This window comes from Kalmanozyma brasiliensis, assembly GCF_000497045.1.
Source record: "Kalmanozyma brasiliensis GHG001 unplaced genomic scaffold PSEUBRA_SCAF4, whole genome shotgun sequence".
Classification (NCBI taxonomy): domain Eukaryota; kingdom Fungi; phylum Basidiomycota; class Ustilaginomycetes; order Ustilaginales; genus Kalmanozyma; species Kalmanozyma brasiliensis.
Window position 1 is genome coordinate 60,775 of NW_015961981.1, and position 26,857 is coordinate 87,631.

At 57.8% G+C, this 26,857-nt stretch overlaps 11 protein-coding genes across 11 annotated transcripts; 4 read left to right on the top strand and 7 right to left on the bottom strand.

Annotated features, from left to right (window-relative positions):
* Positions 1-21: 21 nt before the first annotated feature.
* On the top strand, positions 22-2,268 carry PSEUBRA_004694 (Helicase, C-terminal; the record flags this gene model as incomplete). The annotated part of the gene is made up of 1 exon (XM_016438194.2): positions 22-2,268. The coding sequence occupies one exon, from the start codon at positions 22-24 to the stop codon at positions 2,266-2,268; it is 2,247 nt and encodes a 748-aa protein (XP_016290676.2).
* Positions 2,269-2,813: 545 nt separating this feature from the next.
* PSEUBRA_004695 (uncharacterized protein) lies at positions 2,814-3,440 on the top strand (the record flags this gene model as incomplete). Its single annotated transcript, XM_059465409.1, has 1 exon — positions 2,814-3,440. One exon carries the CDS (start codon positions 2,814-2,816, stop codon positions 3,438-3,440), a length of 627 nt encoding a protein of 208 aa, XP_059321549.1.
* A 186-nt stretch (positions 3,441-3,626) lies between these two features.
* On the bottom strand, positions 3,627-4,880 carry PSEUBRA_004696 (uncharacterized protein; the record flags this gene model as incomplete). Its single annotated transcript, XM_059465413.1, has 1 exon — positions 3,627-4,880. One exon carries the CDS (start codon positions 4,878-4,880, stop codon positions 3,627-3,629), a length of 1,254 nt encoding a protein of 417 aa, XP_059321550.1.
* Positions 4,881-7,821: 2,941 nt separating this feature from the next.
* Positions 7,822-8,409, top strand: PSEUBRA_004697 (uncharacterized protein; the record flags this gene model as incomplete). The annotated part of the gene is made up of 1 exon (XM_059465416.1): positions 7,822-8,409. The coding sequence occupies one exon, from the start codon at positions 7,822-7,824 to the stop codon at positions 8,407-8,409; it is 588 nt and encodes a 195-aa protein (XP_059321551.1).
* A 239-nt stretch (positions 8,410-8,648) lies between these two features.
* PSEUBRA_004698 (Sodium/calcium exchanger membrane region) lies at positions 8,649-9,896 on the bottom strand (the record flags this gene model as incomplete). Its single annotated transcript, XM_016438214.1, has 1 exon — positions 8,649-9,896. The coding sequence occupies one exon, from the start codon at positions 9,894-9,896 to the stop codon at positions 8,649-8,651; it is 1,248 nt and encodes a 415-aa protein (XP_016290677.1).
* A 375-nt stretch (positions 9,897-10,271) lies between these two features.
* On the bottom strand, positions 10,272-12,671 carry PSEUBRA_004699 (Protein kinase domain protein; the record flags this gene model as incomplete). Its single annotated transcript, XM_016438211.1, has 1 exon — positions 10,272-12,671. One exon carries the CDS (start codon positions 12,669-12,671, stop codon positions 10,272-10,274), a length of 2,400 nt encoding a protein of 799 aa, XP_016290678.1.
* Positions 12,672-13,691: 1,020 nt separating this feature from the next.
* On the bottom strand, positions 13,692-17,169 carry PSEUBRA_004700 (Tetratricopeptide TPR2; the record flags this gene model as incomplete). The annotated part of the gene is made up of 3 exons (XM_016438203.1): positions 13,692-16,825; positions 16,915-17,059; positions 17,158-17,169. 3 exons carry the CDS (start codon positions 17,167-17,169, stop codon positions 13,692-13,694), a joined length of 3,291 nt encoding a protein of 1,096 aa, XP_016290679.1.
* Positions 17,170-18,604: 1,435 nt separating this feature from the next.
* On the bottom strand, positions 18,605-20,109 carry PSEUBRA_004701 (Tubulin/FtsZ, 2-layer sandwich domain protein; the record flags this gene model as incomplete). Its single annotated transcript, XM_016438208.1, has 2 exons — positions 18,605-19,938; positions 20,097-20,109. 2 exons carry the CDS (start codon positions 20,107-20,109, stop codon positions 18,605-18,607), a joined length of 1,347 nt encoding a protein of 448 aa, XP_016290680.1.
* A 2,039-nt stretch (positions 20,110-22,148) lies between these two features.
* PSEUBRA_004702 (Mago nashi protein) lies at positions 22,149-22,957 on the bottom strand (the record flags this gene model as incomplete). The annotated part of the gene is made up of 5 exons (XM_016438212.1): positions 22,149-22,202; positions 22,319-22,408; positions 22,487-22,638; positions 22,731-22,846; positions 22,932-22,957. The coding sequence occupies 5 exons, from the start codon at positions 22,955-22,957 to the stop codon at positions 22,149-22,151; spliced, it is 438 nt and encodes a 145-aa protein (XP_016290681.1).
* Positions 22,958-23,166: 209 nt separating this feature from the next.
* On the top strand, positions 23,167-24,258 carry PSEUBRA_004703 (uncharacterized protein; the record flags this gene model as incomplete). The annotated part of the gene is made up of 1 exon (XM_059465429.1): positions 23,167-24,258. The coding sequence occupies one exon, from the start codon at positions 23,167-23,169 to the stop codon at positions 24,256-24,258; it is 1,092 nt and encodes a 363-aa protein (XP_059321552.1).
* Positions 24,259-24,436: 178 nt separating this feature from the next.
* PSEUBRA_004704 (Chaperonin Cpn60/TCP-1) lies at positions 24,437-26,185 on the bottom strand (the record flags this gene model as incomplete). Its single annotated transcript, XM_016438204.1, has 1 exon — positions 24,437-26,185. The coding sequence occupies one exon, from the start codon at positions 26,183-26,185 to the stop codon at positions 24,437-24,439; it is 1,749 nt and encodes a 582-aa protein (XP_016290682.1).
* Positions 26,186-26,857: the final 672 nt, after the last annotated feature.

Sequence of the window (26,857 nt, forward strand, 5' to 3'; positions counted from 1 at the left end):
GAGCTGGAAGATTAGGCACAGATGATGAAGATGTCGCTGTCGGCGTCACGGCGGCTGTCCAGCAGCGTTGGCGTTCTGACGAGGCTGTCGCAGCCGCTGCTTCTGCCAAGAGCCACTACGTCCGTCTGGAGCAGCAGGGCGACACTCCAGCCACACAACTTCAAGGCGAATCCACCAATACGGCTTTTCTCCAACTCGCCTTTCATCCCATTCTCAGCATCGCGACATCTTCGAGAAGCAGTCGAAACACTCGAGACCCCGCCCTCCGCCGCTGAACCACCCACCTTCTCCCTCCGCCCATATCAAGAAGAATGCATCCAAGACTGTCTCTCAGCGCTCGACAGCGGTGTCACGCGCATCGGCGTCTCCTCTCCCACAGGAAGCGGCAAGACGACCATCTTCACGCACCTCATCGACCGCCTCCCAGCACGGACCAGGACAGGCGGCGATCGGGTGCTCATCATCGTCAACTCGATCGAGCTCGCCCTTCAAGCAGCGAACGCGGTCACGTCTATGTTCCCGGACAAATCGGTCGAGATTGAGCAGGGTGCCAAGTACAAAGCCTCCGGATTGGCCGATGTGACGGTCGCAACGTACCAGACGCTCAATCGGAGCCAGGAGAGGCTGGACAAGTTCGAACCCGCCGAGTTCAAGGCGGTGGTGGTGGACGAGGCGCATCACGCTGCTGCACCGTCCTACCTCCGGGTCCTATCGCACTTTGACCCTCTCATCGGCACCGCACCGGAAGAGCGTACCGCAACAGGTGTGGAAAGCGTACCCGTGATCGGCTTCTCCGCGACTTTCAGCAGGCACGACGGCCTCGCGCTGGGCAAAGTGTTCGACCGCATCGTGTTCCACAAAGACTTTCTCGAGATGATTGGCGAAAAGTGGCTCTGTCCCATCCGCTTCACCTCCATCAAGACAGACATCGATTTGGCGAGCGTCAAACTATCGAACCTCAATTCGGACTTTGCCACCGCCTCGCTGGCGAGCGTCGTCAACACAGATGTGGTGAATCGTGTAGTGCTGCGTGCCTGGCTCGACCGCGCCCACACACGGCGTCGCAGCACCCTGGTGTTCGCGGTCAACATCGAGCATGTGCAGGACCTCACTGCCACCTTCCGCAACGCAGGCGTCGACGCGAGGTATTTGCATGGAGGGACACCCATGGTGGAACGCAGACAGCTTCTCGAAGATTTTCGCAACGGTGTCTACCCCGTGCTCGTCAACTGTGCGATCCTGACCGAGGGCGCCGACGTTCCTGCCATCGACTGCGTATTGCTCGCGCGGCCTACACGATCCCGCAACCTCTTCTCGCAGATGATCGGGCGCGGACTACGACTCAGCCCCAAGACGGGGAAGAAGGACTGCCTGGTGCTCGACATCGTCGGCAATATCGAAAAGGGCGTCGTGTGCACACCTACGCTGTTCGGTCTCGCCGCAGATGAGATTATCGAAGACGAGACGCCCGAGGCGCTCCTCGAACGATCAAATGAATCCGATCTTCCTCCTACCGAGGAAGAAACGGGAGATCCCTTCGCCACCCTCACCGACCCAACCAAGCTCACCTACATCGACTACGACGATCCGTATCAGCTTCAATCTGCCATGCTTTCCCGTTCGACCGTCGTCGAAACCCTCTCCCGCAATGCGTGGGTGGACTGTGGCGGCTCGACGTACATCCTCGATGTTCCCCGGTATGGCTTTGTCACAGTCGAGCGCCACACAGACCCGACAGAAGGTGCAGAGTGGACGGCGTGGTTCACACCTTCGAACGCCGATGCGGACAAAGCGGCTGCTGCCTCTTTCCCTGGTGGCGTTCGAAGGGGAAGATTTGCAGGAGGTTCGCCCTACCGTCGACCACGACATGTTCTGTTTGCGCCGACGCTGGAGCAGGCTGTGCGCGGATCGGATGTGTATGTTCAAAAAACGGTGTTGCGCAATTCGCCACAGCTGTTCGCGATGCTCAACAGGCGTGCGGCGTGGAGGGCGACGAGAGCGAGCGATTCGCAACGACGGCTTGTCGAGAAGCGGTTGGGGTTGTCCAAGCCCACCCACACGGAGCCCGGGCAGGAGGGGAAAAAGGAGAAGAAGAGGAGCGAGCTGACCAAAGGTCAAGCTTCCGTCATCCTCACGAGGCTGCTGCACGGCGCGAAGGGACGCTGGAAGGACCGTGTCAAACGGTCCAACAAGGTCTGGCGAGAGGAAGAGAAGGAAAGGCAGAGGATCGAGCGGCAGACAGTGCGGGTGGGGCCGTTGAGTGGCTGATGAGGAAATATACCCCCCATGCGTGGTCATCAGCATAGCGGTGTGATGCGCGACGAGACCGCGTAGATGTGGCGTTCGGAAAGCCATCGTACTCCCGTGTGCGAGAGAGAGTGTGTGCTTTCGAGGGTGAGAAGCGTTCAAGTGCTCAATTCCGATGACAGCGCTCGACGTACCGCGATGGACGCAGTCAAGACCGCGCATTGGCTCGACCAGCTCGTCATTGCATCGAATGCCTGTCGCAGCGGACAGATGAATCGCTGTTGGACGCGTGCATATGGAAAGCCGTCCAAGTCAATGTGGGCGGCGTCGCAGTGCATGCTGCTCGACACTGTCAACAGGCGTCGTGCCCACGCGACGGATCGATGAAGCTGCAGGGGGTGGCTCGAGCAAATCATGAAGACAAATGGGATGGTTGATCGACGAGGCAGGTGCAGGTTCCGCCCCCCCTCTCTGGTGCCATTCCCTTCTGGTCGAGCGTATAAATGGCCGATTCTCCTGCTTCCACTCTTCCAGACGCTCAACCACGACTGCTGCACATCGCAACCATGACCACATTTACACTCATCCTCCTCCTCTTGGTCGGGTGCGCACTCGCCTCCCCCCTCGACCCACTTCCACCCACCATCCCCGACCACCCGCTCTTCCCTTCCTCACCCGACCTTCAGTCGCTACACGCCCTTCAATCGGCCTACACCACACACATGAAACTCCAACTCTCCCGCGTCGCTCGCGTCCATCGCACCCTCCGCACCTTCACCACTCTTCAGGCTCAAATGCGATCGCACTTCGCCCACCTCACCACACCTCACACGCTCGAACACACACTGGAGAGGATCAACGACCTTCGTTCGGCTGGCTACAGGTTCGGCGCGGACGTCGATCCGGGTCTGCACGTCCCCTGGGGAACAGAGTGGGATTATGAGAGGTTTGGGCCGTACCCCTCGACGCGCCTGGCAAGCGCCCGAGGAGGGGACGCGGGGAAGTTGGAGAGGGAGCTGGAGAACGCTTGGGACGCGCTGGATCGGCAGACGCTGATGGAGGTGGGGAGGGGTAAGAGTGGCATGGTGTACACGGATGATGTGGGGCTGTTGAGGAGTGCGCTGGAGTGGCAGAGGGGCAGGTTGGATGGGTTGAGGGAGGTCGGGGAGGAATCGGGCAAGGTGAGATTGTGAGCGGTGTTGAGGAGATGGAGAGATGCTGAGACTCGGTTTGATGGTGTTGAGGACGCACGTCGAAGGCCCTTGGTGAGGGGTTGGGGAAGATGAGGCTGTAAGCGGTGCTGAGAAGACGAGAAGATTGGGGTCGTGTTGTTGTCGCCTTGCGTTCGTGATGTACGAAAACTTGCCTGCATCTTTGATTTAGACCGACGAGACGCTCGATTTGACCGAGTGAGCGTCAGTCTGAGCTTTGTCTTCGTCACCGTCCGTCTTGCGCTCCTGTGCGGAAGTGCTGTCGTTTCCAAACTCGCGATGAGCTTCGCCGATTCGGTCAGACATGCCAGCGGCGGGTGAGGCGGGAAGGACATCTTGTGAAGCAAGCGCGACAGCAGGAAGCGTAGGGAGCTGTCCAGAGGTGTCGCTGAGAGAGGCACTCGCAGCTGCAGGGGTCGAGGAGGTAGCGGCCGGGACGCTGGGATCGGCACTGAACGACATCGGTAAGTCTTCTGCCTGCGAGTCCGAATCTGCCTGCGACTCTGAATCTGCCTGCGACTCTGAATCTGTCTGGGAGTCTGAATCTGCCTGCGACTCTGAATCTGTCTGGGAGTCTGAATATACCGGGAAGCGTGGACGCAATTGGAACTCCAGCCATGCGACTTGCCTGTCCAATCGTTGCATGCAGTGGTCGGCTTTCTTCATGTTGCGATCGAAATCTTGCTTGAGGAGCTGAAGATGTGAAGAGTAGTCTGCTCGGAGACGAGCTAGTGTATCGGCCTCGAAGCGATCGATGTCAAATGTGAGGCCGGTTGCGATTTCGCGTTTCTCTGACCATACGACATGGTCAAAGGCATCGAGCAGCGCTCTGGAGTCCGCGGTGCATTCCACCATGTACGCGACGTTCTCCGTGCTGACATCCTCCAGGGGCAGCGCGTACATGCGTGCGAGTGCGGGAAGGAGGCTTTGGAGCTTTTGACGAAGATGGGACTCGATTGGGAGTGGTGCCCGATTGGACAGATCGAAGGGTGGCAAGACTTGATCCTTCTTCCACTTCTTGTAAGCAGCCCTCGCGTCGCTTCCCATGCTACCCATTGCATTTCTGACTGCGTGATGGGCCATCATGGGGGTGAGCAAGCGCTGAATGGTGAGCATCTGCTCATTGGTCTTCAGCTCTCTTGTGTTGACCAGGCGCACTGCATCAACCAAGTTGCGGTCGGAAGTTTTTGAACCAGTCACGACTGATACAAGTTCCTCCCGATGGAGGATATCGTCGACCAAGGATATCTTCTGGCACACCTCGGCCAATGAGTCGCGTGATTGGGGCTCGATGCGGGCCTTATCGATGAGGACACGGTATTCATGTGCCTTGACTTCGTACACGGATTCGAATATATAGCGAAGCCGGTATTTGCGGATGGCAGGGCCTGTCGTCGGAGCCGATTCGGTGGTCCCGCTCATTTTGTTCGATGTGGCCTCAGAGCCGACGGTTGATACTGTGTTGGGCGATACCTCGAAAGCGTCTTGGAAGGAAGAGGTCAGGAGGGAAGAGAAGATTTCCTTCCCTTATCAATGCATCGCTGCACGCACTGTGCTGTGAAATGAACTTTGGCGCAGCAGATTCTTCTTCAGTGTGCAAAACGCTCAGTCAAGGTTTGGTCGCCGCGACTTCATCTGGTGGGACTATCACTTTCTGCGGTTCAGTTCATTTTGATTTGGGATGGACACGTGTGACTACAAAGTGAGCGAGCGACTACTTAAGTTTTGGCACCGATCCCGGCTAATTCGATTCGAAGGTCGGCGACGGTGGGCGATGTGCACTCGCAGCGCTCGAGGACTGCAGAGGTAAGACGTTCGTCTAATGCGTATGCTCTTCTTATCGCAACTGAGGACCGTGTTAAGTGAGATCGACAGTCTGCGAGCGTGTACCCGAACGTCTCGATGCTGTCGTGTAAACACTGTCATATGAGTCGTTTCGTTTGCGTCTCCTACTCGGGACTGCTTCGGACGACCCAGCTGCATCGTTCTCGACATGAGCCGCGGAAACGTGGTCGGAAGTCGAGCCCAGAGGTGTGGGACCTCCGTCACACTGGTTGGCAATTCGCTCAGCCGGATTTGCCCCGGCTGTGTTGCTTCCTCGGACGTGCGAAGAAGGCCCGGCCTCGGCTGTGTTTCCAACGTTCGAGCGCTGAGGTACAGCACTCTCCTCGCGATTTGCAAGACCAATGGCGGCCAAATGTGAGCATCTGTTGCGCAGTTGAAGCATCTGCTCGTCGAAGCCTTTGTCCATATGCTCGAAATTTTGCATGAAGAGCTGACGCATGGCAAGATAGTCCTCGTAAAGTCCTGTGAGGATTCGCAACTCGGTAGCACGGAGATCGCTGTCACGATTCAGGTCCGCGTTGGACTTTTCTATACAGATGACGCGATGGATGGCGTCCAGCAAAGGTTTGGCAGTTCGATACTGGTGAATAAAGTATGACACGCCCTCCTTCTTGATCTTTGACAGGTGCCTGTCGTACATGCGAGCAAGCGCGGCTCGTCGGCTCTCGCAATATTCGCTAATCTGTGCGTCTTGATGCACCTGAAAGGTCTCATAGGCACCGTCGGGAGGCGCTGGATGACCCTGCTTCCACAATTGGTACATCTCTCTTTCTCGAGCAGTCATCTGCTCTGTAGCGAGCTGTTCCGCACTAGGCCTCCCGGAAGTTTGGATCGGCGTGCGAGTCGCAAGGGCGATGCTTTCTCCGCTCCGAATGGTGTCATTGAGCAGGAAGAGCTTCCGCGACAGCTGTTGCATTTTGTCGTCACTGGAGGGCGCGATGCGGGCCATTTCGAGCCTGAAGCGATAGGTCGGGTCTTTCTCTGTCGGACTACGCTCGCGCGCCATATCCAGAAGAGGTCGAGGTTGAATCTCCTGCCGCGTGAGACGCAGATGAGTATGTGGTATCGCGGTGAAGTAAGGGCTGTCAACCATCTCGAAAAGAGTGTCCGATATGTGGACCTATGTCGGGTATGCAAGGATGTATAGTATGCGGTGGGATAATATGAAGGCCGAGAGGAAGGAGACACAGACAGTTCGACTGAGCTTTTTGTGCGCCTAGACGCATCCAGCACCTTCCTCCAGTCACCGCTACGCCGACGCATGTGTGACTTCAGAGAAGGCGAAAGTGTGACCACTTAGACATGCGCACAAGGCCAGGGAAGAAGGCAAACGCAACTTTCTACAATCACATCCTCTCGGGAAGTTGAGCGGTGATTCGTGCGAAAACATGAGAGCGGGTCAAGCTCGACTCAGCCAACTTTTCCTCAGGACTGTCCGTGCGAGTGCCTTCTTCTCTTCATTCCGACACGATGCCCGTTCACATCTCAGCAAGTCGCATGTACCCGCCTCGATGCCCAGCTCGCTTGCCTTGACACTACTTGTCCGGCCCGGTCCGGGGCGGTCTCAAGCACCCGTCGGCACAAGGATGACCGGTACCCGTCTATGTCACCACGCATCGAGCGTGTGACCCTGGTCTCGATTTCGAAACGTTCATTTCAATCGCTGCCAATTGACCATTCTGAGGCGGATACGATCGCCCGCGCCAGTTGATCAGGCGTGGGAATGTGCTCGACTCGAGAGTTCGAATGCCGTCGGCTTGCCTTCATCGACGTCTCGACGCTTCGGCCGAAGAAGCAGAATCAGCATCGTAATTCCGATCTTGTCGACCTTCCCACGTCTAGCTTCGGTGCGGCTGTGTCGCGCAGCTGTCGGTCTTAGGGGCGAGCTGCGACCCGGCGCAGTGTTGCGGACGTCTCCTCGGGGCTGCGACGACCAGGCACAATCTTGATGAGGTCGATCCATCCCGGTAGAATATACAAGGTTGTGGGGAGCAACATAGTGGCGTCTGGTCTTGTGGACTTCATCACAACCTGGTGGTGACCGAATCTCTCTCTCACGGTTAGTGAACAACAGGTTTTGGGGCTTTCGCCGAAACCTACTGGAGGCGTGGATCGGCAAGGTTTCCCGTATCAGCGAGGAGAAGCGGGCGACGGCACAGGTCAATCGAGCTCGGAACGAGCAGACGTGGACGTAGCGGTGGTCATCCAACCTGACACTCGGTTGGCCTGGTCAGACGCACAGGTCAAGTGACTACGTTGTCGCAGCCATACTGCCACTGGTGTTGCAGCGACGATGAGTGGTTGCAAGAGGTTATAAATGAGGGTGCTCAGCCACCTTCCTCGTCCTTGTCGCTCATGAACCTGAAGCGATATTCCAAGGCATTGAAGCGACCAGCAGGTGCTTGATCTGACCACCTACTAGCGAGAGATCTACCCCGCTTCAGCGATCGCATTGCATCGAGCTCCCCCGTTCTTGGGTCATCGTCGTCGACGCTGCTCCTCATCAGACACCTCTACAATGCTGCTCTGGTTCATTCTCGCGTGCTGGCTCCCCATCCTCGCCATATCGGCTCCCGTCCCCGGCCGCATGCCGATCTCGCCGGAAGAGCTGAGCAGACTCGTCGGGTCACCAGCATCGCACGTGTTCGAATTCGTCACAGACGCCGTCTCAAACACCTTCCACGACTTCCACCCCTTCTCGCGCTCTCGCACCAACATCGCCGTCAATAGCCCTACGACCTCTGTGTCGAGTGCAGCTGACGGCCTGAAAGATGTCCTCGTCGATGTTCCGCCCGACACTCCCCGGCTCGCTGATGTCGACGGCGGCACGGTGAGTGAGCGCGACTTTGATGCGGCGATCGAACGGATCCGACAAGCCGAACACGCCCGCATCCGCGCTCATCCGGTGCGTGGACCACCCCAACGCTCGCACTCGTTGGAGGTGGAAGGCGGTTCTGGCGTCAGAGCTCCGCCTAACACGCCCGAGAGGGGCGCAGACGAGTACCGCGTCGTCTACGGTTACTCCGGCAGACCTCCGGTCGCGGGCAACGAGCCGGACGTCAAATTCGTCTTCCCGCCCGGCGTGCCCACCCGGCGGACCGGATGAGGGCCAGATTCTTCCCAGAGTTAAAATTCCATCCCGTCGAGATAGTTTTTGTTCAAGCCGTCGACAAAGTATGAGCCTGTCCAATCCGACAACAGAGCCAGCCCTACCCAGAGCGTTCATGTTCATCTGCTTGTCAAACCTTGTCGATCGCAAACGCAATGCCTCAACGATGTTTACAAAAGAGCGTGTATTGCTACAACGTTTGTGTCCGGATCGATATATACAAGTGAGTGTGGAGTCTAGGCAGCGGGGCTGACCCAGAAGCTGAGGGCGGCTACGGCGTAGAGACTGCAGAGCATGGCGCCTTCCATGTAGTTGCTCTTTCCGTCCTGAACCAGGGTGTTGACCAAGAAAACGGCTGCCACCAGAATAACCGTTTCGAAGGTTTCGAAGTACAACGTGAGGGGTTGGCCGACGGCCCAACCGACGAGGCAGAGGATGGGGATCATTCCAACCGAGATTTGGATCGAGGAACCGATGGCGATGCCGAGCGAGATTTCCATTTTGCCCTTGGAGGCCATCCAGACGGCGGTGAGGTGTTCGGCCATGTTGCCGACGATGGGGAGGAGGATGGTGCCGATGAAGGCTTTGGGGATGGAGTACTCGCGGGCGACTTCGTCGATCGCCCCTACGAGGTAATCCGCGTTGAATGCGGTGAGCACCGTCACGCCGCCGAGCGCGATCATTGCGGCTAAGGGTGACATCTTGGCCTCCTCCTCCTCATCATCTTCCTCATCCGCCTCGTAGAGGAACGCATGGGTCTTTAACTGGAACACCAGATACAACACGTAGATCCCGACCAGGATCAACGAGGTGCCGCGGGAGATGAAGAGCAATCCGGTTTCGTCCTCCTGTCCGTGGACGATGGGGGCGTTGAGACTGGCCAATTTGGCCATGTCGTTGGCGAGCACGGCCGAGGTCTTGACGCTCATGTGGTAGGCAGCGGGGATGGCGAGGGTGATGCAACCCAGCGTCATGATGGAGCCGGATGCCTGGGCGGCAGTTTGTTGGAAGGTGTTTTCGCTCCTCTTGAGCCCACCTGCTACAAAGCTCATGCCGAGCACCAGCAGGATGTTGGAGAGAATCGAACCGATCAAACTCGTCTGTACGATTCGCAGTTGACCCTGCAACAGAGCAGCAATACCAACGATGAGCTCGACAGCATTGCCGAAGGTCGCGTTCAACAGCCCACCCAACGTCTGACCGAGTCGCAGCGAAACCTGCTCCGTCGCATCCCCCAGGATCTTTGCCAGCGGGATGATGGCGAGGAAGTTGAGCGAAAAGATCCAGATCGCTGGCCAGTGCAGGTGCTCCGCAATGATGCCGAGCGGCACAAAGACGAGAAAGACGTTGATCCAGCTGCACGTCACGATCCACCACAGCGACGAAACGAGGTTCGGGGGCGCGCCATGCTCCGATTCGCCGCCATTGTGACTAGGCAGGTTGTTGTTGTTGCCCACCAAAGGGGTGCGTTCGTTGGCCGGCATCTTGATGCGATTTGCTTGGAAGATGGTGGTGAAGCGCGAGGAGGGGATGCGAACCAAGAACGCACGTTCCTGTGTGGGATTCCATTTCACTTTGCGCCCTGCGCCCACCTGCGCTTGTCGGCGGCCAGGGACGATGACGATTTGGCTTGGCATTTTTCTGCGCCCGCCCCGTTGTCCCTGATCCTCAAAGCCCAGCTCGGCTGTGGAATTGCAAATTGAACCGCCGCTGCCCAGATGCGTCACATGGCAGGCCGCACGGTTCACACACATGCAACCATCTGCACACCGCCGGGCAACCTCATCCGCCATCCCTCGCTGCGATCATCTCAATGCTGACGATCATGTGCGCGAAAAAGAATACATTGCTAGCTTACACTATGCTCCACCCGCCAACTCGACAATCAACCTTGTCGCGCACTCCAAGAACAAAAACGGACTGTTGACCTCCTTCCTGCCCGCCGGCACCGCCGGGGCGAGGCTGGGCTTGATCCTTGTTCCGTCGAACCGGTGCTGCGCCGCCTCCTCGGCCTGGTTCATCGCCCGATCGAGCGCAGCTTCGAGTTTGCCCTCCCCCAACGCATCCGCCGGCGCAGCGTCGAGCTTGGTATACCCAACATTGCGAAAGTCGACGAGATAGTTGGTTGCGTCGACGTGGTAGAGCTGTAGGTCCATGCGGACGAGCACGTGGCCCACCTTCCAGCGCGTTTCGAGGAAGAAAAGCTCCTCCCCCTTGGATCCTGCTGAGCCGCTGCCGTTCTCGGGTTTGGCGGTGCCGTCGTCGTGGTGGGACGAGTCGGCGTCGCCATCGGGCTTAGAGGGCTTGGTGGGAGGCTTGGCCCGCCATTCCATGCCGAGCGACTGCAGCGTGCGGTACAGCTCGAGCATGATCTCCATCGGCGGACTGCGCGATCGGATACCGAAGTGCCATCGTGAGCGCGGCTTCTTGTGAATCTGTGCAGTGGCTGCTGCGAGAGCGGGGGTCGCGGCGCCGGACATGGGCGTGATAGGTGTGCACGATGGCCAAGACGTCTTTTCTGCTGAGGGTGTTGCCAGTCTTTCTGCTTCCCTCGCCCGCAGGTATCCAGGAAGCGACGTCTCGAGCACTGCAATCCGGACGTAGCGCTCACCAGAGGCATCTTCCACATCCGTCAGGTGGCCATCCTCGTCCGAGAGCACATCATCTTCGTCGCTCGCCAGCGTCTCGTTGCCATCGTCTGAGGGATCCGCATCCGCAGCGTCAGCCATGAACGAATCTCCTTCATCCTCTCCTGCTACCGCTGGAGCTCGTGTCGCCGCATGCGCCGACGCCGGCAGCGGCGGGACCTGCTCCCTGCTCACCGACGCCGCCGCCGCCTCCTTGACCCGATTCTTGCGCTTGATGCTCGTCGATCGACCCATGTGCCCCTCCAACCCCTCGTTCCACGCCGGCGGGCTCTGTGCGAGAAAAGTCTCCATCCCATGCGCGTCCTCCATGTGATGAATTTGCAACATGCGTCGATGATCGCGCACCAACTGGTAGGCGACCTTGACCTGGTTGTCGCCCTTGTCCGTCAAATGATGCATCAGCTCATCGCGGTTGAACCCAGCCATCTTGCCTACCAGCTCGTCAACGAGCGAATCTTCGATCAGCCCGAGATCGTTCGTGACGACTGATTGACTGCCTGTTCGACTGGCGGGTGCCGACGTCTGCGAAGACGCGCCGCTGTTAGCGGCCGAGCTCGATGTGGTGGGCGAGGTGACGTCTGCCGGCGAGCCCGTGTCGGCTGGGGAAGAGGTCATGCCAAAGTCGAACCCGCGGTTTTCGGCTGCCGGTGTCGGTGGTAGAGGGCTCAAGTACGCTGGCAAGTCGACGTTGAACCACGGATGCTGGCGAATCTCTTGGATGGTGATCCTCTTGACCGGATCGACGATGAGCATCTGGCTAAGCAGATGCCTTGCTTCCTGAGAGAGATAGCTCGGAAGTGTATAAATGCCGTTGTTGATCTTCTTGAAGAGCGTCGGGATGTACTCGTCGTCGAACGGCAGCCTTCCACATAGCATGACGTACAGAATGACACCGCACGACCAGATGTCGATCTCCGGTCCCGCGTAGAGTCTCCCTGAAATGACCTCTGGCGCCGCGTAGTTGGGACTTCCGCAGCTCGTCTTGAGAAAGTCACCATCCGTCATGATGTTCGACAGTCCAAAATCGCCAATCTTGACGTTGAGGTATTCGTCCAGCAGCAGATTCTCGGGCTTGAGATCACGATGGACGATCTTGTGTCGATGACAGTACTCCATGGCGCAGATGACTTGCTGGAAGAATCGCCTCGCTTCCTGTTCCGGCATTCGCCCGCGATCGACGATATACTGGAACAGCTCGCCGCCCGCGTACTCGATGACCATGATGATGTCGTTGGGTGTGGTGATGACTTCGTAGAGTTTAATGATGTGCGGATGACGAAGGAGTTTGAGGTACTGGATCTCGCGCTTGACACGACCACCCATGTCGAGGCTCGAAATTTTGCGACGGTTGATGATCTTCATCGCCACTCGATGACCCGTGAGAGCATGCGTGGCCAGCTTGACCTTGCCGAACGAGCCGGAGCCGAGTGTCTGCTGCAGGAGATACTGTCCGATGCGAATGGGCTGTTTGGTCGACTCTTTGCTGCGATGTGTCGAGCCGGAGCGGGATGTGGGACGGCTGGAAGAGCGTGAGGAGGAGCTTGCTCTGCGTTCGTCGCGTGGCTCGGACGGCTGGCGCCGCGAACTGGACGAGGCCTCTCTGCTGGACATGATGATGGTTGTGCTGGGCTACGTTAGTGCGGGGCAGCAGGTGCAGATCTGGAAGCGAGACGGCTCCTGCAGCTCGAAGAAAGTGAGTTTCGGATCGAGGGAATCGTTATGAGCGGCCAGGGATGTGCATGCCGTGTCGATGTTTATGATCTGCTTCAGGTGACGCAGTCGGCGATGGTGAATGCTGGTAGATAGCAGGCGTGAATAGAAGTGCCGCTCTGACAGCTGGGCTGAAAGGCCAGACCAGAGATGAGGTCTTCTCCGGCAGTGATTCGAGCGAAGAAGCGCTGCAATGGCGCAATCCAGAGGTGATCAGAGCGCTGCGCTTTCCGAGAAGATCCTTGTTCGAGGAGATTGTTGGCGGCACGACGAGGGTGCAAGATAGCAATCAAGATCCGATCAAAAGGGCCTTGATCCAGTGCAGCTCTTCGTATGCTCGTGAGCGTCGATGTAGTTGCGAAAAGGGGGTTGTACGATTGGTGTCAGGAAGGACAGAAGGAGAGTATACCATGGAAACCAAGTCGTTGAAAGCGAAGTTATCATCGGTGCTCGATCGAAGGACAGTCACTTCTGAGCTCTGTTTCTCCAGACTCAGCTCTGTGACGCAGCCTGGACAAATGGCTTTTTTTGTTCGGTTGCGCGTGGTCTGTGTGTGCGTGTGAGGTCTGGAGAAAGGCGTGCAGCTCGAAGCTGAGTGCGGGCAGGTGCACAGAGGGGGTCCTTTTTGGCTTAAATTTTAAATTGGCCCTCAGATACTCGCCTGCTGCTGCGACGCCGATAAGAGAGCGCTGCAAAGGGTGAGTCAACCCATCGAGAACAGCTTTTGCCCCGCATCGCCATGAAAAGCCTCATCTCGATCCAGACTCAATACATCGTCGCACTGCCAATCGGACACAGTCAAAGCCAAGGTCAAGCCTGTCTTCATTGTAAGCAAGCATATCCGGGACGTTGTGAAGAAACGAACGTTTGAAGAGACTGTGAGGAAGCAAATCAAGGGGCACGGAAGGAGGACGTGGGGTATCAACGCAGCAAAGCTGACGAGAGAGGACGGAGGGGCTTGGTGTTCTCCAGCTGCAGCGCGTACTCGAAGCATTCGCGCGCCCTCTGCGCCCGTTGACTTCGCTGCGTCGCTTGACCCAAGAACAGCCACGCCTCGCTCGAGTCCCATCCAGCACCCTTGGTCGTCGTCGTCAGCAGGCCCTCGGCCAAGCTCACCGACGACAGGTCCTTCGCCTTGGCGCTCAGCGAGGCCTCAGCGGACGACTCGTACTTGTGCGGAGCAGTGGTCGCTGGTGCTGTGTGCAGCTCCACCTCGCCTGCCTTGGCTGAACCGCTCTTGGGCTTGAGCTCAGGGTCGGCAAGGAAGAGTCGGGCGAGATGCACCGACGCAGCCACATCGCCCCCTGAGCATGCCAGCGCCTTGTACAGAGAGTCGACAGCCAGTCGGTTCGAGCCGTTGTTGGCAAAGTACAGCGACAGCTGCACCCACACATCCGCCAGGCCTGGCTGCAGTCGTTCGGCCTCCTGAATCGCAGATCGACACTCCTTGAGTTGGCCAGCTCGACGGAAGCTTGCCGCCGAGAGCAACCAGATCTTGGCCAGCGCCAGCGACTGCCTCTTGAGATGCTCCAGCGTGCGTTCGGCGCCCGATCGCGACAGGTCCTCGTCGAACGTGCCAAATTGCATGCCTGGCAAGATGGCCGCGTTGCCTTTAGACGCGCCGCCACCGGCAGCACCCAGCGGCCTCTGCGCGTACGATCGCGCTCGGCTCGTGGTCGTCTGCGATCGTCCGAGCACCGTATCATTGCTGTTCGGGCCGCCGACACCGGCGAGCGAGCCGTTTCGACGCAAGCCGCTCGCGTCGAGTGAGCCTCGCGGGTTGTCGACTCCCTCCGAGATGGCGCCTCCGGACCCCGCTGAAGCCGTAGCTGCTGCGGCGGCTGCATACGGGAAGACGCGGTGGAAGTAGCTGAATAGCTCCTTCTGTCCGTAGATAGCACTGTCGACGCCTTCGTTGAGCTCCTCCAGCGCGTTGTACGTCATCATGAGACGCAGGATCGACTCGTTGCGCTCCTGTGGACGGGGCGGGTAGTCGACGCTCAGCAGCTGCGATGCAGCAAAGTTGGCGGGTGACGAGCCATTGGCAGTGCCGGTGCTGATTCCTTCGTCGTCCTTTTCGCACTCGTCGAGCGCCACCTCGGTGATCTTGAAGGCGTCCTTGTACTTTTTCTGCGCCGAGAGTAACAGCACGAGCAGATGCCACGACTCGACATCCGCAGGCTCGAGCTCAACTGCCTTGCGTGCCGACTGAATAGCCGAGTGAACGTCGCGCAACTCGGCTTGCAGGAAGGCAAGTTGATAGAAGGCCTCCGATGATTGATTGTCCAGCTGCGCAGCTGCGGTGAGTTCCGCAAGCGCTTCACGCTGCAACACGGGCCTGCGTACAGGGTCAGCGAGCTGAATGGCAAGACCTGCTTTCGCGAAACCGCTTACGCGCTTGAGACGGGCTAGCAATGTTTTGTTCTGCGCAAAGTCGGGCTTGAACTTTCCCTCCTTGTCCTGAACGACGGCGAGCGCTTTGGAGGCGATCTTGTCGGCGAGCGTAAAGTCGTTGCAGTGGCGTCCGGCATAGTAGGCGCCCTGCGCCAGCGTGTTGGCGTAGACCTCGTCGCTGTCGTAGTCCTTGTGCGACGATGTGCTGGTGTCGGTGCCGTTGGCCTTCTCCTGTTGCTCCTCCTGCTTCTCCTGCTTGACCTCTCCATTTTCCTTCGACTCGGTGTGCTCCTTGTCGGCGGAAGCGTTGGCCTCTGCGCTCTGTTCGGCCTCTCTTGCCTTTTCGACGATCTGCACGTAAGATTGCAACGCGCGCTTGGCCTCGTCAAAGCACTCAGCCGCGAAAAGCATCTGCACGAGGTAGCGCGCGATGCGCTGCGAGTGGAAGGTGAGCTCGACCAGACCGTGCAGGATCTCGGCGACGTCGTCGGCCTGCTCTCCTCCGATCTCGCCATTGATCTGCCACGCCTTGATCATCTCGTCGGCAAAGTCGAGCACCTCCTCGTTGATGTGGCCGGCTTTGGGGAAGGCGGTCGAATTCTGCAACGACTTGAAAGCAAACTTCTGCGCGGACAGCGACTCGTTGGACCACATGACGCTGGGCGCACGCAGCTCGCGGTACGAGTTGGGTCGGCGTTTCGAGACGGTACGTGAGGTGACACGTTGCGAGGTGAAAGTGGGATTGATGCGCTTGGCAGCAGGGTCGCGTTGCAGACGCTGGGTTTCGTAGTCGAAGATCTGCACTCGCGAGGCAACCGTGGCGACGACCGACAGCTGATACGCCTTGCTTCGCCAGTCGTCGCGGCTGGGAGGTGGCAGCTCTGGTGGGTCGACATAGCTGCCGAGCTCGGCGGAGCGGTTGAGGACTCGAAGGTAGTAGCGATGGACGACGTTTCGCTGCGGCAGACGGAATTCGTTGGACCAGCGACCCGAGTGTGCCTGGTAAGAGCGGAGTGCGTTGAGGGATTGTACTGGTTCACCTGCACGAATGGAGAGAAGCGCGTTGCGATAGAGGGCAGTCTCGGCCCACCTCTCGACCTCATCGGCGGGCAGACCACGGAGTGCGTTGGCTTTCTTTCCTCCTCGCATCAGTTCGTGCAGCTCGATGGCACGAGCATAGCCGGCGAGGGCGAAGGGCGTGTAGCCGGACTCGTTCTTGGAGAACAAGAGTCGCTCGTTGGCCATGCCGTAGACGGTGAAGCCTTGGATGACAAGGGCTGTGAGCGCGCTGTTGTGCATCTCGGGCGTAGCAGCTGCTTGGCCGGCCGTCTCCATGAAGGTCTCGCGGTGCAGAATGTCGACGGCTTCGTCATCTCGGCCCAGCGCAAAGAGAGCCAAGGCGCGCAACGATACGGCAGCCGTGCGGTTGCTGCTGTCGCCGTACTCGAGGATGCGGTCGGCCATCTGGGTGACGCTTGCGGTCGACCAGCCTACCCCCTCGGCGCCTGGGCGCATGATAGGAGGAAAGAGGGTAGCATCGCCAGTGCGTGGGTGGACCTTGTAGTCGGCAAGGTGGGAGGCATCAGAGTAGTCGGATTCGGCGTAGAAGTTGAGAATAGCGGCCTTGAGCTCGTGTTCGACGTTTGCAAGCGCGGCGAGGGCTGGAGAGCAGGAAGTGAGGGCGGTTGAGGATTGGTCAGTATCGCTTTGCGCGTGCTTTGAGATGGCCGTGTTAGGCTATCGCACTTACCTGGTTTGTCGACATTGTGCTTGGTAAACTTGCGGATGAGCTCCTTCCAAGGCAGAGACTTGCCAGATTGGCTTGGCTGCTCGCTGAGCCAATTACCGCGCAACCGAGCCGAATCGAGCTCTTTGAGGTAAAGCTCGGACTTGTTCTGTGAGGCGTGCGAAGAGGTTGGCAGGAGGCAATGCATGGAAACTGGTCAGAACGGCAAGTCAAGCCGAGTCTACTTGAGGCACGTTGAGCACTTACACTTTTAGACATTGTGACCCGTCCAGCTGTTCGAGGAGACTTCTATGAGTGGTACTTGCTACGGCTCTCCTGAAGAGGCACTTGTGCGCTGACTGCCTCGGAATGGGTCTCGAGCTGGCAGTCGGTAGTGAGTGCGAGGTAGCAAGTTGCTGTGCGCACCGATGCGTCGATCTCTGCAGGTAAAGGGCCCGGTTGTCGTCCCGTCCGGTTGTGAAGGATGATGGTGATGTCGTCGACGGCTGCTGTCCACCAGGTGAGGGGTCGCAAGAGCGTGCGAAGGGGTATCCTGAGGAGGGAGGTGGTGGTGGTGGTCGCGGTCGAATGGACAAAAGGAAGAAGCGAGAGATTTCTTGTCCGAATTGAACGAGCAGCTGTGCCGCAAGCGACGATGACGAAGAACCCGGAAAGCTTGAAAGCGGGGAAGGAAAGCAAGAGGGAGAGGATCGTCGTTGGGCGGCTCAGTACGATGCCCCAGTCGACGAGAGCAAAGGCACAATTGCGCCTCTGTGTCTCGCTTGTGAGCAGCCGTCATTCGAGTGGAGATGCTGCACATGCACGCTCGGCTGGGCTTGAATATTTCAAAGAATCCCCCCTTTGAAAGCGTGCCGTGCGCTTTCCTTTCCGAGTGCGGGTCAATGCCTGGCAAACGTGACCTCATAGTCTTAGGCCTGCCAGGCTGCCACACTGCAAACAAAGCGTTTGGAGATCTTCCTCGCAGCCACGAGTTCGCCCGTCTGGCTGAAAGCAAGCGTGCCTGTGCAGCTTCAACATGAGTGCATCTCAGTCTTGGCTCACGTTTCATCTGATGTAAAGAAATCGCTCTGACCTTCATATCGTCTATTGTGATCGAGCTCTGATGGCATCGATTGTGCCTTCCAATGGACACTCTTCAGGACGGAGATGAGAAGAAGAGCAAGAGCTTCCAGAGAGCCGAGCGAGGCGTCAGGAAAATCGTGGGGATCCGCGGGCCAATTTGGGTGATTCTCAACGTGAAAGCTTTGCCTTCCGCCTCCGCGTCTCCCACAGGCTGTGGTGTCCCAGCTGACAGCTGACTAATTGTTAGTCACATTCACGCGTGACAGCCCGCCAGCTTAACGCGCCGGCCACGAGTCTGATCACACTGTCTGAGCTCTGAGACGCAGACATCACACCACACCAGAGGAGAATGGCAAAGGTCTTTATCGTATCGAAAGTGTTTCAAAGGGATATCACGGAGGGTGGGTCGTGATCGAAAGGAAGAGAAAGTGGAATCTGAGAAGAAGTTGATGGTAGCTATCAAGGCAGGGCATCTGGTGTCAGAGGAAGCAAGCTGCACAGTCAGCGACATCGATGCGACCTTCGACCCGGCTCCGCTCCTTTGGGAACCGAAGCACGGCATCAAAGATTCGGTCGTTGCTACACCGTCCATCTGCTTCTCTCCTGCATTTAACGCCACGTCCGACCGCATTTACTCCTGAACGAGCTCCTCCTCCTCAATGTACTCGCCCTCGATATCCTCGTCGAGCGCAGTGGCGTCCTGGTACTGCTGGTACTCGGCGATCAAGTCCTGCAAGTTGGACTCGGCCTCGGTGAACTCCATCTCGTCCATACCCTCGCCCGTGTACCAGTGCAAGAAAGCCTTGCGCTTGAACATGGCGCTGAACTGCTCCGAGATGCGCTTGAACACGTCCTGGATCGCGGTCGAGTTTCCGATGAACGTAACCGACATCTTGAGGCCACGAGGGGGAATGTCACACTGGGCGGTCTGCACGTTGTTGGGGATCCACTCGACGAACTGGGTCGAGTGCTTCTGCTGGAAGCTCTGCATCTGGTCCTCGACGTCCTTCATCGAAACCTTACCACGGAAGTAGGCGGCGCACGTGAGGTATCGGCCAAGACGCGTGTCGCAGGCCGTCATCATGTTCTTGCTGTCGAAAGCCTGCTGGGTGATCTCGGGGATGGTGACGGCACGGTACGACTGCGAGCCGCGCGCGGTCAAGGGCGAGAAGCCGACCATGAAGAAGTGAAGACGAGGGAAAGGCACCATGTTGACGGCGAGCTTTCGCAAGTCCGAGTTGAGCTGACCGGGGAATCGGAGGCAGGTGGTGACACCGGACATGACGAGCGAGACCAGGTGGTTGAGGTCGCCGTAGGTGGGGGCGTTGAGCTTGAGCGTCTTGAAGCAGATGTTGTACAGCGCCTCGTTGTCGATACAGAAGGTCTCGTCCGAGTTCTCAACGAGCTGGTGCACCGAGAGCGTAGCGTTGTAGGGCTCAACGACCGTGTCGGACACCTTGGGCGAGGGCAGAACCGAGAAGGTGGCCATCATGCGGTCGGGAAACTCCTCGCGGATCTTGGAGATGAGGAGGGTACCCATGCCGGCACCGGTACCACCACCGAGCGAGTGGGTGATCTGGAAACCCTGGAGCATGTCACAGTTCTCGGCCTCCTTGCGGACGACGTCGAGCACCGAGTCAACGAGCTCGGCACCCTCGGTGTAGTGACCCTTGGCCCAGTTGTTACCGGCACCGGACTGACCAAAGACAAAGTTGTCGGGGCGGAAGAGACCACCGAGGGGACCGGAACGGGTCGAGTCCATGGTACCGGGCTCCAGGTCGACGAGAACGGCACGGGGCACGTACTTGTTGCCGCTGGCCTCATTGTAGTAGACGTTGATGCGGGCGAGCTGGTCGTCCGAGTTGCCGATGTAGTTACCGTTGTGGTCGATTCCGTGCTCGTCCGAGAGCACTTCCCAGAACTTGGTACCGACCTGGTTACCACACTGACCGGTCTGAAGGTGGACTGTTGGTGGTCAAAGACGGTGGCAGTGGCGAAGGCACAAATGGAGCGGTACGGTGATGGAGTTGTTCCATATTTCAGACAAAGGCAAGACAGTGTGTCAGTGGATTGCGTTCGGAGAATATTCGGCGGACCAGACGCAAGGCACAATGAACACTTACCGATCTCACGCATCTTGAAGAAGAGTTAGAAGAAAGGACGAAGGTGGATCTTGAGTTGGTTGATGACTGTGCACGCAGAAGCCGAAGGGAAACGGAACGAGAGGTCAGAAGTATTCGGAAGAGAACGTGGTCGTAGTCCAAGCAGGTATGCGATCAAGACGATGACGAATGCGAAAGCTCATCTATAATCGTGGTTGGCTGAGGTCGAGTGGTCCTACAATGCTGCAATGATCCATCATCCTCGCCACGAGCCGACCCGACTGCCTGCAAGTCGGTGCTGTAGACCTGTCCCTGCTTTTGGATCTGCTTCTCCCCAGATACAATCTTCCGTGACCTGAGGACGCTCCGCCCTGCCTGAGCCGTGATGCGTCTCCACGATCGAGACATTCCAAACACTCGAGCCAGTGGCGACGCGTGTCTATGCCTCCTTTGGCCGGGGGATGCTGATGTCGGAATCCGTTCGAGGAGCGAGGACGACTGAGTGGTGGTCGTCTACATTCGCCGGGGTGAGATGATAAGGCTTTGAACTGGCCTGACTGCTGAGCGGTCGCTCGTCTCGTTTTGATCGCCTGCCTGTTTGTGGTGCCTTTATCGATGATGCACTTACAGCTTACTGTAGGTGACGCAAAGGGACCCAAGAAAGGAACTTGCGCCTGATGTCGAAACCGAAAGGTGGTGAAGTGTAGGTCGCGGGCCGGGGATGAAGGTCGCAGAGGTAGAGGATGGTGGTGGTGATCACTTGAAAGGGAGCGGGGCGCGATTACGGGCTGAACTGGCAGAAAGAGAGAAATTCACACTGGGCACCTGTGTCTGCGCTCGCAAAAGTGTTGGACTGAGAGGCGGCGGCGGCGGACGGGCGAGACTCGAGACAGGCAGAGATACACACACACACACACGCAGGCTCTCTCTTCCAAACTGACACACTGCGCACGCACGAATGAGGACCGAACACACGCTAGCAGACCAGCGCGCCCACTTCCACAGGTCAAGGCAAGGCAAGACAAGACAAGACAAGTGTTGTTCTCTCGCACTTTTGTCCTCGTCGCTTCGAGTTGAAGCCCACCCACTCGGCCAGTCTCGTGCGGCCTCTTTTGGCTCAAATTCAAACGCGGCGATTTACACTCGAATACAAACGGAAAGATTTGCGACGCATGCCCCAATTCGAGTCCTTTCGCCCGCTGTCTTTCAGAATACAAATTTAGAGCGTTGGCGGGATAGGCTAGACTGGCCGTGCGCCTTGAGCTTGAGGAAGGGACAGAGCGCACGGAATTTCTTCGTCTGAGCCTTGAAAGCCAGGACGCTGTTTTGCTGCTTGCTCTCTGCTTGCCCAACATTCGTCCTCGCTGTCTCATCTTTACTTGCAACACACAGCTCAAGCTAGCCTGTGATTAAGAAAGGCGTCGATCTCTAGGCCCCGTTCGGACAGCTCGTATCGAAATGAGTAGAGACATCGTGTGGCAGCGAGAGGAAGGCGGTTCACGCAGGCCAGTGTGACTTTAGACAGGAAGAGGGCGCGCGCAGTCTTGTGTTTGCGAGAGCCCTTTTCTAAAATCACAAGGCACAACAAGAGCGGAGGACGCGTCGCGCGCCTGGCTTGAGCATGGGCCTGACATCCGATCGCCTCGGATCGGCGATCCAGAATTTCAATCGCGTTTCTTCGTCAAGCCAACTCGCCTTGATGCCTTACGTACTTCTTGCAGCTGTATGGCCAGTATCTGCGCCTAACAGATACCTTGCTGAGAGGCCTTACAGCCTCTGGCTTTGCCAGAGCAAGTACAGCCAAAGAGTGTGAAGCATAGCGATCATGTCATTTTCTGCGCCATCTTTTTGCGCTCCCATTTTCACGATCCATACTTTTTGGCTCACGTATACGCAACGCAGCCTCTTTTCATACTGGAGACTGGATAGCACCTGAGAGCCTCACAAATACAGTCTGCCACGCCATGCGAGTCCCAGGCTTGTTTAGTGAATGCTTGCTAAAAAGACGGTACAAATACATGTTGCACGAAGCCGTTGCGGAGGAAAGTACGTGTTGAGGCCTAGCGGCGGTGTTTAGGCGATGGGCTTGATCTTGAAATGCAACGAGATGAGGCTGAAGATGAGGCACTGATGGGCATCGAAATGCGCATGTGGCCAGATGGAGATGGTGCGAGAGGGAACAGAGTCAGTGATGCCATTCAACAGCTGTGAGCCGGCATAGAGGCGGAAGCAGCTGAACCTACCTTGAGATCCTGGACGAGATAGTACATGACTCGAAGACCTTCTGGATCGTCGCTGTCTTGCACGTCGACCAGCGAGCCGATTTTGGCCGTCTGTGTTCGCAAAAGGAAAGTAGCAGAGCTGTTAGTATGCCTTGAACGGCTCTGGAGGGGCTCAAAGCGGCTACTTACCTCGAACGAAATGTGTTCCTTGCCCAACCGCACCTCGAGCTCCTGTCGGCCCGTCGAGTTCTTCTTGGGCCACTTGGCATCGTCTTCCTGCATGATCTCGCTTTCGTCGACGATGCGACGTAGCTCCTCTACCATGAGTGGACTGATCCACACTGCGATGCACGGTGAAGTACCAGAAAGAAGTTTCCAGGATGAGCAAGCCAAGATCGAACCTGTAGGAGGGTGAAGTTGTTACCGCACTTACTCTCTTTGCGAATCAGGCTGTCGTTGCGGTAGTTCGAGTTGTTCGCATAGCGTAGTCGACCGCGGGAGTATTCGAACTCGAGGAACTCGTGGCCGTGTCTGCCTTGATGGCCGGTGCTGTGTTGGGAGTGCGTGAAGGGACGCGGGTCAGCTTTTCTTGCCACTGGAAATGTTAGAGAGTCTGAACAGAGCAGCGACTTACTAGTACCGAACGTAGAAGTCAGACATGCTTGCTGCTGAGCGTTGGCTCGTCTGCTCGTGGTGGATCCGATTGTGGTGAAGGCTGTCAAGGAAGGCTTGTTCTCGAGAAAGATGGCAGCTCGGATTTCGGAGGTGGAGTTTTCTCGCCGTTCAGGGTCCAACGCTGTCTCGACGCTCATGCATGTCTTGTTCCAACTCGCACCCAACATGCTCATCAAGACAGCATCGATCGGAAGATGAGTCGACCAGCCGCGAAGAGGCAGCGCTTCTCGAGACATGCCTCAGAGGAGAATGACGGCGAAGATGTCTTCGCATCCTCCTCAACGGCTCACATATTCAGTGCTTCCTCATCGCGATTGACCTCTTCGAGCGACGTTCTGCATCCTTGCTCCTACGAGATCACCCTCAATCGCGATCATGATCTCAAGCGGTCTTTTCAGCAATCTTCGGTCTCCACTGACCTGGACTCTTGCGGCTCACGTCTTGTCACATGGACCAGCGCCGACGGGACGCAGTCCGTGACGACCGATCGATACGATGCTGTGCACCTTCTATCACAGCTGCCAGCCAGACCGGCCCAAAGCACAAAGATCTCAGAGACGACCGTGGCGGACGACCTCGAATGGTCAGATCTGGACAGCGACACAGAAGATCTCTTCTGCTTGACCGATGTTGAGGCGGCTCAATTTACCCACACAAAAGCGAGGGCCGCCTTGGACGCTCAGCGCTCGACACGGTTGGCAGCTCTTTCATCCCCATCCCCTCCCACGCCAGAAGCCATCAGTGACGCTTCAACAGGCACAAAAGAAAAGGCGGATGCACCAGCGTTGAGCAGGCCGCAGTTCGAGCTGATGCAAAAGACGGCCAAGGTCATAGCATCTTCCACCAATCCTTCGATGCTCGAGCTCAAGATCCTTGCCAACCACGGTGGTGACGAGCGATTCTCTTTTCTCCGCAAAGACGCCAACAAAGACTCACAGAGCCATGCGATATGGGAAGCGCTGAAGGCAAGCAAAGGTAATATGACCCACGAGGCCGCGTTACAGATGGTCGAGCCTGCAGAAGCAGAGGCAAACAAGGTAGGCGGTGGGGGCTTGGTTGCGTACGACGACAGCGACAGCGAGTCCGAAGCACAGGCGGAGCCCGTCGGGAACGAGCAGCAAGCAATCGAAGCGGACAAGTCAGAACACAAGGGAGGACAAGCAGACGAAGGAGAGGCAGACGAAGCAGCGCTTAAAAGGCGGAAACAAGCCGAACGTCTGGCCCGTGCCAAGATCTGGCTCCAATCTCGTTCTTCTCAACCTTCAATTGCTTCACAGTCCTCATGAAATCACACCTCGAAGCAAACAATAATAGTAGAGCGGTGATGCGGACAGAGGCGCGAATGAAGTTAAGGGAATACTATTGAAATACACTGATGTAAGGGGAAAGAGGGTCACTGAGGTGTGATGCGATGCATGTAGACGTCGACGTCCTTTTGTTGTTTCCATTTGGGAGGATGAGAGCTTAGAACATGCCGCCCATGCCGCCCATACCACCCATGCCGCCCATGCCACCGCCCATGCCGCCAGCAGGGCCCTTCTCCTCAGGAGCCTCAACGATGCAGCACTCCGAGGTGGTCAACAACGAGGCGACACCCGAAGCATCCTGGAGCGCCGTCTTGACGACCTTCAAGGGGTCGAGGATACCGGCAGCAATCATGTCCTTGTACTCGCCAACGGCAGCGTCGTAGCCGTAGGTGAACTCGCCGGGCTTCTCGAGCAGACGACCGACGACGACAGAGCCCTCCTCGCCAGCGTTCTCGACGATGGTGCGGGCAGGTCGAGTAAGAGCAGCCTTGAGCATCGACAGACCGAGCTGTTGGTCGAAGTTGGCGGTAGCGACCTCGTTGAGCGATAGCGAAGCCTTGAGGAGCGCAACACCACCGCCGGGGAGCACACCGGCCTCGACGGCGGCGCGGGTAGCGTTGAGAGCGTCGTCGTATCGGTCCTTCTTCTCACCGACCTCGACTTCGGAGGAGCCGCCGACCTTGATGACAGCAACACCGCCAGAAAGCTTGGCGAGACGCTCCTGGAGCTTGGTTCGGTCGTACTCGGAGGTGGAAGGGTCGTTGATGGCAGAGCGGATCTGCTCGCATCGCTGCTGGAGGCGGTCCTTGTCGCCCTCGCCGTTGAGGAAGATGGTGTCCTCCTTGGTGATGGTGACAGCGCCGGTGGTGCCGAGCATCTCGGGGGTAGCACGGTCGAGCTTGGTCTCGAGCTCGTCCGAGAAGACCTGAGCGCCAGTGAGGATGCCGAGATCGCCAAGGATGCTCTTGCGGTTGTCACCGAAGCCGGGAGCCTTGACGGCAGCGACCTGAAGCTGACCACGGAGCTTGTTGAGAATGCAGGCAGCGAGGGCCTCGCCGTCAATGTCCTCGGCAATGATGAGCAGAGGACGACGGGCCTGAGCCGCGGCCTCGAGCGAGGGAAGGATGTCCTGGAGAGCCGAGATCTTCTTCTCGGAGAGAAGGATGAGGGGCTTCTCGAACTCGACCTTGGCGGTCTTGACGTCGGTGATGAAGTAGGGCGAGATGTAGCCGCGGTCGAAGCGCATGCCCTCGGTGATCTCGATCTCGTCCTCGAGGGTCTTGCCCTCCTTGACAGTGATGACGCCCTCCTTACCGACCTTCTCCATGGCGGTGGCAATGAGCTGACCGACGTGCTTGTCGCCGTTGGCCGAGATGGTGGCGACCTGAGCGATCTCAGCCGAGGTGGTTACGGCACGCTTGTTGGTCTCGAGGAACTTGATGACAGCGTCCACACCGGCCTGAACACCACGTCGGAGGTCCATAGGGTTGCAGCCGGCAGCGACGTTCTTGACACCCTCGGCGTAGATGGCACGGGCGAGGACGGTGGCAGTGGTGGTACCGTCACCGGCAACCTCGTTGGTCTTGTTGGCAACGTCCTGGACGAGACGAGCGCCGAGGTTCTCGAACTTGTCCTTGAGGGTGATGGACTTGGCTACGGTGACACCGTCCTTGGTGATCTTGGGACCACCGAAGGGCTGCTCGATAATGACGTTACGGCCCTTGGGGCCGAGGGTGACCGAGACAGCATTGGCGAGGAGGTTGACACCGTTGAGCATGGCGGCGCGACCATCGTTGCTGAACTTGACCTCCTTGTGTGCGTTCTTGACGAGAGATGTGGAGAAGCTGCGGCCCTGAGCGGAAGCGGCCTTGCGGGCCGGGGTAGCGGCGTTGCGGAGAAGAGACATGGCGGGCAAGACTGTGAGGGTGGGTGTATGACGGTCGAAAGTGATCCTCCTTGGCAGTGATTATCGACGACAGCGAAGAGTCGAAGATGAAGGACGAAGGAAAAGAGGGTTGTGAGGATACGGATGAGGGTGAGGAAAGGGAAGGATCGAGATTGAAGCTGAGCGGGGTGAGCAACTCTATCCACTCCAGAAGATCTGGGTTGCTCTGTGGCTGGCCTTGGAAGAATTGACTTTTTGCCCTCTTCTAGCCGGTGCTCGCTGCTTCCGAAGTGATGGACTTTCTTCCACTCAGCCAACGCTCTCTCTCTCTCTCTCTCTCTCTCTTTCTCTCGGAAAGGGCCGCGCTCTCACCCCGATGAGGGTCAGCTCAACTCTTGACAGAGCGCAGCACAAGGGGTGATCCTCGTCCTCTGCTCTCCCGATTGGCACAATTTTGAATTTTGAGAAGAGAAGAAGAAAGCGTTTTCGGGTTTGTTCCTCAAGCTTCTCCTTGCTTTTTCGCCGGCCTTTCACCGAGAGAAGGATTACTCAATTTGACTGGGTGCTGAGCCACAGAAATTTCCACGGTTTGGCCCGATCTGAGCCTTCTCCGCAAAAGCTACAGCGGCGGGCTTAGCGGACAGCGTGTTGCTGTTGCACCCTTGAGACCAACTTCTTCTAGCTCTCGAAGCT